The sequence below is a fragment of the Ipomoea triloba genome, chromosome 12 (genome assembly GCF_003576645.1).
Source record: "Ipomoea triloba cultivar NCNSP0323 chromosome 12, ASM357664v1".
NCBI classification, from domain to species: domain Eukaryota; kingdom Viridiplantae; phylum Streptophyta; class Magnoliopsida; order Solanales; family Convolvulaceae; genus Ipomoea; species Ipomoea triloba.
The window spans coordinates 5,291,197-5,299,513 of record NC_044927.1 but is presented as its reverse complement, the minus strand read 5'-3'; the positions used below and the strand labels follow the sequence as shown (position 1 = coordinate 5,299,513).

The 8,317-nt window shown below is 35.3% G+C and overlaps 2 protein-coding genes across 2 annotated transcripts; both read right to left on the bottom strand.

The window, feature by feature from the left end:
• Positions 1–693: 693 nt before the first annotated feature.
• On the bottom strand, positions 694–1,563 carry LOC115998265 (thioredoxin H2). Its single transcript, XM_031237786.1, has 3 exons — positions 1,405–1,563; positions 1,213–1,335; positions 694–1,107 (listed from the first exon to the last, which is right to left on the bottom strand). Exons 1-3 carry the CDS (start codon positions 1,561–1,563, stop codon positions 958–960), a joined length of 432 nt encoding a protein of 143 aa, XP_031093646.1. The 3' UTR covers positions 694–957.
• A 3,069-nt stretch (positions 1,564–4,632) lies between these two features.
• Positions 4,633–8,013, bottom strand: LOC115998471 (mitochondrial outer membrane protein porin of 34 kDa). The gene is made up of 6 exons (XM_031238054.1): positions 7,847–8,013; positions 7,529–7,596; positions 6,500–6,610; positions 5,814–5,900; positions 5,477–5,685; positions 4,633–5,236 (listed from the first exon to the last, which is right to left on the bottom strand). Exons 1-6 carry the CDS (start codon positions 7,893–7,895, stop codon positions 4,930–4,932), a joined length of 831 nt encoding a protein of 276 aa, XP_031093914.1. The 5' UTR covers positions 7,896–8,013; the 3' UTR covers positions 4,633–4,929.
• Between the last annotated feature and the right edge of the window lie 304 nt (positions 8,014–8,317).

Below are 8,317 nucleotides of genomic sequence, written 5' to 3'. Positions count from 1 at the left end.
AAGTGTGAAGAGTATAATAGGTGTACCATAATCTAAGTTGAGGAGCTACAATACAAAGCTCTTACTCTCAAGATAATGGTGTAAGCAACACATTATCTTAGTTAAACTAAATTTAATATAATGAAACAAACTTGAGCTTTACTCATAATTCCACTCTAATTTCAGACTGCAATTACAAGGAAAACAATTTTGGGAAGGAATGAACCAACACAAGCGAAAAGAGGAACCTCCACCTGTCTGATTTAGGGACTGAAGCAATTCTATACCTCAACCAGATAGCTGAAGGGAGGCGCAGAAAGGCTAGCTGAGAAGGCAAGGTACAATTATGCCCTCTACCAATCAAGTAAACTTTCTACTTTCTAAGGTCAACTAGAGGCAAACAAACAAAATGGGGGTTCATGTTGAATCAGTAGGGAAATTGAAGAATCTTGATAATAGATCAAATACAGCAAGCAATACACTTGATTAAGAGGAAAGAAGCATATCTAAATTGACATCTATGCAGCTATAAAATGGTTAATTTCACAAGTACTCAAGATTTTGCAATAGATGGAGTCTTAAGCATCTACTTTATTGTGTGTGCTCTTACCTCTAATTAATTACAATAGCAGCAAATAAGTAGTATCTATCTATTCAAGTTTACAACACAATATGATATGCTGTTCTGAAGCCCATCTCATTCATTGGGTAGAATTTCTCAAAATGCAGTGTTTCTGGGCTCCTTAGCACAAGATATGAGTTAACAGCTATTATTTGGTGAGATGAACCCACTCATAAAGACATGGATCTAAGATGTACATGAATATCACAAGACTGTTTCTTTATAGTCACTTAACATGAAAGATGGTTCATTACATTACACTAACATGAAAATAACACCCACCCATAATGTTCTTTTTCCCTTTATTAGATTGAAATTAATGGTTCTTTAGCCAATAAAATAAACACAAGCATCAATCAAGCAGCAAATTTGGGGACTTCCTTGTGCTGGACGATCTTCCTTTCAAGCTCATCTTTCTTAGCTCCCACTACCCTACCCACCTCCTTGCCCTGCTTCAGCAGTAAGAACGTCGGCATCGCCTGCACTGAAAACTCCTGGGCCACATCCTTAAATATCCACACCCAAAATATTCAGAATTAGCAAACAAATTGAAAAAAAAAAAAAAAAAAAAAAAAGAGCAGATCATAGGGATTTGTTGCTAAATTACATACCGAGAGCTCATCGACGTCTATCTTTATGAAATCAACGTCGGTGAACTTGGTAGCCATTTGTTTGACGATCGGCTCCATCATCTTGCAGGGCCCGCACCATGCTGCCGCAAAATCCACCACCATCTGTATAAGATACAGAAATTATTAGATGCCCTAGAAGTCGGATCTTCAAAGGGGAATTGGGAGGAATACCAATTTATTGAGTTGTTTGGAGGCGTTGAAGTGCAGCTGCCATCGTTGAGATGAATGAAATACAGTGACCCGAGAGGGTTCGGACGATGATGAGTCATCGGTTGATGCCGCCGCCGCCGCCGCATCGCCACCCAGCACACTCGACAGAGCCCCTCCCATTGCGTGCTCTCTCTCTCCTCTCTCAACTTAATACAGAATCTTTATGAGTCCCAACACTAGAATGCCACTCGTGATACACAGATAGTAACATATATTCGCGGATTATTACTTTTTCATTAATTAAATTTCAGGAAAATGTTGATGAGAATAATTTTATTTATTCTAAAACATAATAATTAAATTATCTAAAAATTAATTAATATGTTTGGTTAGTTCAATCTTACACAATTTTGTATTTTTTTTATTTTTTTTTTTGCAAATCATCGTTTACATCATTCTTCGAGAACTTTGTAAATACAGATTTACAAGCAAAACGAACCACAGATAACCGAAACGGACAACCAATCACGCAGATTTATTTTTTTTATAATCTAGATATATCAATGGTATATACAAATTGATAGGGATTATTCTCTAGATATCAGACCGTTTGGCAACTGGTCTCCGAGCAAGGTGCTAATTGGTTGACGCGCTTACCAGTCTATCCGACCTACTGTCTCCCAACCGGCCTGCCTAGGAAACCGGCAGGGCAAGGTTCATAGGAATCGCTCAGGCTGGCCGGCCCGATCAACTTGCCTTGGAACACCTCTCCTCTCATGGCCCATAACCAACAGGCACCTGGGCATAAGACATTGGGCTTACGTCTGGCCCCGTGCATGGCCTCCACGCGATACCCATGCCGCAAGTCCGGCACCTGTCTGCTGACACCCTTTAAATATCACATTTAATGCTGGAAGAAGGACTTTTGGTTGTTTTCTCTCTTAAATAACTAAGTGATTCGGGAACTTTTGACCCACTGTCACATTGACCGGGTTACGATTAGGATATTAAACCTCTATACCCAATTTATAATTAATAAAAGTATGTTTGGTCGTATTTTACTACGTGACCGCGTATTTACCTTATCACAAATATTTTAAAAAAAATATGACTAATAATTGAGAGTTTAATAAATTAATTGTAAATTAATAAATCATGCCAAAAAATTTCAGTCAACAACAAGAATATTCAAAATACAAAACGATACTTATGTATAAAAAGATCATTAAGTCATCAAATTAATTAAGTATCCAAAAATTAAAATAAAAAATTGAAGGTTCACGTGTGAAGGAACTCCCAGATGAAAACTGGGTGAAATATGAGATATATATATATATGTAACACGCTTCTTGGAATTTTGTCCCGTATCTTCATTTAGTTTTTAAAATTATGCATATTAAGTTCAATGTTGTATACCAAAAGGTTAAAAATTATGCACATGTAGTTCTAAAGAAATGCACCTAAGGCAACAAAATCATACATCAAATGATTAAAATGTATGCACTCGTAGATAAACTCTATGCATCTGAATGTGCAAAGTTATGCATCATACTGTGTAAAGATAACATCTTAAAGTTATACACCAAACAATCTAAACTTATGCATCTTAAGTTCTAAGTTAATATGCATTCAAATGATGAACAACATGCACTTAAAAAAGAAACAATATGCACCTAAAGAAGGAAAATAATGCACCCAAAGGGAAAAGTAAATATGCACTAGAAGATAAATTATGCACTCAAAGAGACAAAACATGTACTTGAAGAAAGAACACTATGCACCCAAAGAAGGATCAATATGCACCCAACAAAGAAAAATAATACACTCAATTTTATTTTATTTAAAAAAAAATAAAACTTGTACTAAATTACCATACTGTCCCAACATTTTTTCTTTTAATTTTTTTTTTTTCATTTTGGATGAAATTAATAGTTGAGATTTAGCCCATTTTTCACCTAAGACTAGGGATGACAATTCAACCCGCCCTCGAAGGGGAAAACTGATCCCCGCTCCAACGGGGACGGGTTCGGTGATTTTTTCGGTATATATATATATATATATATATATATATATATATAAAATAAATAACTTAAGTTAACTGAAGTTAGTTTTGCAGATTATGCTATCAATTGGATTTCTTGGTCTCGCATTCTTTCTCACTCAACTAAGCAAAGTCAATTCTCCAACTTTAGCAGTGATGTGCATGGCATGCTGTCAGGTCTTTGCTCTTTGCTGGCTCAGGACCAATTTATGTTTGAAACAAAGTTGAGACAATTTAAAATGTTTGAATATTTTATGATTATGTATTTATGTTTGAAAGTTGAAATTTTGAATATTTGTAGCAATTTTAGAGTTTAGATATTTTAATTTTATTAATTTATGTATTTTGAATTTAGACTTTGTTTAAAGATTGAATGCTTAACAATATAAATTTTTCATAACATTAATCTATTTTTTTAATTGCCATAATTCAAAAAATTCTCATCGGGATTCCCCGTCCCTGAAAAATTCTTGCGGGAACCGGGATGGGGAATAGTTCCCGATCCCTGCCGGGGAACGGGGCGGGGATGAGAAATGGAGAGAGATTTCAGGAACGGGGACCCCATTCCTCGCCCCGTTGTCATCCCTACCGCTAAGACATCCTTCGCATTTGATAAATATATTTTGCATGTTTGGTAGTAGTAGGGTGGAATTGAAATAATTAACAATATTAATGTTTGGTTATATATTACCCTATAATCGGAATAAAGGTTTTAAAAATACAAAACAAACAAAAAAACAAAACAAAAAATCTTTAAAATGAAGTAAGAAGGCAACGGAATAAGGACACATTAAATGAGAAGGAATAAGACTGAATTAATGAAATAATACATAATTTAAATTAGGCAATGAATTTTATAATTATAAGAGTAATCAAATCTTATACTTGTATTTTAAAAAGTTGTCAACCATACAATATATATGACTCTCATTCTCATTCCTTGGATCTAATCCCTTTAATCAAACACACCCTTAGTTCGGTGCACATCATATATTTTCTTGGCAGTTGGCACGCAAACTTCAAATTCCACCAACCATATGTTTTTTGCCTATATACTGCCAAAAATCTCATTATGGATCCTAAACCAAGAATTTCCTTTTTCATAACACATAAAGCCACATCAAGAAATGAACACATAGCATGGATCATTAATGTATTCACCTAATTAAAAGTACATGACAAGTAGTTTTACTACTGTAATTAAGTACTCATCATATAAAAATAAATTTATTAAAAAACAAAACAATATACATGAAGTGAATTGATTAAAAGAAAATCTCAAGCGAACTTCTCAAATCGTAGGATCCATCAAAACAGTTTCATACAGGGATCAATATGAATATGAATATGAATATGGGGACTAGAAACTGAGAAAAGAAAATTCATAGGTTTGTCCAGCCACCTAGAATTATTTTGTGTCAAAAACACCTAATAAATTGTTTCAAAAAATGTTGTTCCTCAACTTGGGATTATATTCATCTTGTTTAACTAATTGCAAACCTTATTTATGGTTTGAGAGCCAAGGCAAGTCCAAACTTTGGAGACTTGTCAACAGACTTGGTGTCCAGTTCTCCCGATAGTGTGAAAATGGACTTGGGACGCCACTCATGCTGGATTAGAGCACTGGCCTTTCCAAAGTTGTTCATCCGTGCCTTCACTGTGGTCAATGGATCCAACTGATGCTGGGTACCAACTGTTATGGTATTCATATTAGTTGAGAAGCTATGGGTCACCTCCGCACCAATGAAAGTATTGGTCAAGGGTTTAGTGGGTTGGTAGTACGAGGCACTCAAGGTATCGCCCTTGTCATTCCTGCACCATTTTTTATCCTCATTAATAATGTAAGATAAATAATAAGATCAAGTGTGCATAAAGGTATGCAGTTGGGACACAATCACACAAGTCAAATTAGAACTTGAGAAAAAGTAAGTCAAATAGAACTCTAAATTGTTGTTCTCGTCATCTCTAGCTTAAGACAAAGTAAATTTCTAAAGCAAGATGGTATTTGAGCAAGTGAGAAAAAAAAAAAAATTGAACAAAGAAACCACTTACAGTGTCAAAGCAGCAATAAGGTCTGAATTTATGAAACTCAAGCCAGCATTATATTTGGTGAAAGTCCCGGTCTTGGAGTCAAAGGACACATCAGTTCCAAGTGCAAGAGAATTAGTTCCCAATACACCAGAGAAGCTGACAATGGGATTGGCTGTCAACCCAACGCTGGTGCTTATACCAGCATAATCATGTAAATATTGAATTTCAAGCTGTCATGACAAGGAAGCATGTAAGAAACATAAAAATGACCTAACACTCGAGAAAGCATAAAGACAAGTATGATCACTTCGATCTTGTCATGGAAAACTATGAAAAACGAAAAATAAGAGCTACTTACCTTTCCCGATCTTTGATCAGGAACTCTGAAGTTTAAAATGGTCTTCAAACCAGGAACAGGTTCATCAACTGTGATAGTTGTAAAAAGCTGAAATTGGAGAGACGAAACAATTAGAGGATGTGATCCGCAATGTGTCTGAACTGCCAACCAGTAGAAAGCATACAAACATACAAGAATTATGAATTAGCTATCTAGATCATGATAACTCTATAGGTTCATAATCTTTGTTACTGTTTGTTACTGAAAGACTGCACATAATACAGGTCGCAGTGACCATATTCAATACCCAGAATTCTGCCCCAATTTATATAAGCAAATAAGCAAAAAAATTGAATATTTTTAAACTAGAAAGGATAAAGGCAATATAAGACTAATGAAAATTTCTACGAAATCTTACACTGAACTACTAACAATGGAAATAAGGAGGTAAAATAGGTAGATAACATCAAATGAAGGTATTGATTTGTTGCTCCAGTTGAGATAGATAAGTAGCTTGAAGTCTTGAACATCCTTAATATTTCTAGACTGCATACCATGTTGTACAACACCACAACAGAAATTACCAAAACTAATGCATAAGTTAGATGCTAGAACACACATTGAGCTACGTACAGATAACTAGAAGATCATGAGAAACAATACACATCAGACGTTTCATGTGTATGAAGCATAAATGGGGAGCTCACATTAGAGTTTGTGTCCACTTTAATATCAGTGGTGATATTCTTGTTCTTCAACTGTGTGTTGACATCTGCCACAAAGAAATCCCCTTTCTTTGATCCAGATGAAGTAATAGCCTAGAAAAAAAACATTAACTTGCGTGTAAGCACTTCGCAACAAGAGGTTAGAATATAAGTGATTATCTACAAAATTATACATACATGAGCAAATGAAAATATTTTAAATATACACCACTACATGGACACGAAACGAATCCAAACCCTCTAAAAAAGTGCATGGAAGTAGATGAGTACATAAGAAACATCAACTATGAGTTAAACCCGCCAATCCAAAGAGATTTTACTTGTAGCTACATAAAGAACTACATTAATCATCCTCATTATAGGAAGATTGCTGGGGATAATACCCCCGGCCCATCAAGGCCTAGTCAGACCAAAAGCCCAAATGATTTATCGGCCCAAGAAGATTAGTTCAAAAATAACAGATTTCACCTAATGAATTAAATTCAAGTTAGCCCTATTTAAGATCCAAGGTGTAGCTCTTCTTTTTCTCTTCACCCTCTTCACAAGTAATGGAGCTCAAGACTTTCAAACAAGCTCAATTATGTACATGCATTGTTACAAAAGCATACCGGAATCCTTCACCTTGGCTTAGCCCAGAAAAGCTCATGGTTTTTCTCTTACATCTTTCCATGTTAAAGTCATATCTTTGTTTACACTATTACTTATCTACAATTCTTGTAGGTTGGGTTGGGCCTATAGGGTCTTTAAACAGCAAAGAAGATGAATACAACAGACGGCAAGAGCCAGAAGACTTAAAAAGAAATGTCACTAAACACAGATATCACAACATGCCTCCAGTCCTACTGCATTTTACTTTAACTCGTATACAAATCCCGAATAAATACACACTGAGAAGCATGTTTACCAGTTTTTCAAAACTCAACACTTATGTTATCAATTCAATTATATCCAAACCGTAGCTAAAACAACGATAAGCACTCGGATCCGAGAAAAACGAAGAAGAAAACTCACAACTCCGGTAGGAGAGTAGGTAGTGATTGTGAACTTGTGGTCTGTCTGGTAATCTTTGTACAGAAGATCTAATTCAATCAAAACACACAAACATTAAAATATACGTAAATTAGCGCAAAAAAAGCGGAAATCTGAAATCAACATTAAAATGTAAAATTCAAAAAACACCATATCTCATGCGAATCAAAATAAAATAAAAACGCTATACTTCATGCTGCAACTGGACCTAATCCGAGATTTGATTTGTATATGCATCTATAGACACTATGAATATAATTACGCGAGTACACAGCGTATATAGAAGGAGATAGAAGAGACCTCGAGCTTTCTTGCCGATGTCGGAGTAGAGACCCGGACCCTTGCCCATGGTTGAAGTGAGAAATCGGAGATAAGAAATCAGGGAGAAGAGCGAGAACGAGAACGAGAACGAGAGCGAGAGCGAGAGTGAGAGTGAAGCTGAAGGATGCGCTTTTCAGCAACGTGAGGCGGAATGTTCATGCTCACAGCCTTATTTTGAACGGTGGGCTCACACGTGTACTTCCAAATTCCAATGCATCTCAGCCTTTAATTTTTTTTTTTTTTTTTAAAGAATAGATAATGTAATATGAGGTTTTAGAATATACTGATTTTGTAACATTCAAAATTTAACCAGTTATGGATGTGTAGTCCTCCTAAAAGAATTATGGTTAATTTTTTTTTTTAAAACCACAGTTAGTTAAAATTTGATAATTGAAACTTGAAAGATCATGAATGGTAACAACATAAATCATTATATTCGATAACCCATAT

Excerpts from the sequence above, each read along its gene's own strand:
- LOC115998265 (XM_031237786.1), bottom strand. The coding sequence starts at position 1,563 with ATGGGAGGGGCTCTGTCGAGTGTGCTGGGTGGCGATGCGGCGGCGGCG. Across the intron at positions 1,336-1,404 it reads CCAAACAACTCAATAAATTG|ATGGTGGTGGATTTTGCGGC; the intron begins GTATTCCTCCCA and ends TATCTTATACAG. Across the intron at positions 1,108-1,212 it reads TAGACGTCGATGAGCTCTCG|GATGTGGCCCAGGAGTTTTC; the intron begins GTATGTAATTTA and ends TGGATATTTAAG.
- LOC115998471 (XM_031238054.1), bottom strand. The coding sequence starts at position 7,895 with ATGGGCAAGGGTCCGGGTCTCTACTCCGACATCGGCAAGAAAGCTCGA. Across the intron at positions 6,611-7,528 it reads CCTACTCTCCTACCGGAGTT|GCTATTACTTCATCTGGATC; the intron begins GTGAGTTTTCTT and ends TTTTTTTTCTAG. Across the intron at positions 5,686-5,813 it reads CTGATCAAAGATCGGGAAAG|CTTGAAATTCAATATTTACA; the intron begins GTAAGTAGCTCT and ends TTGTCATGACAG.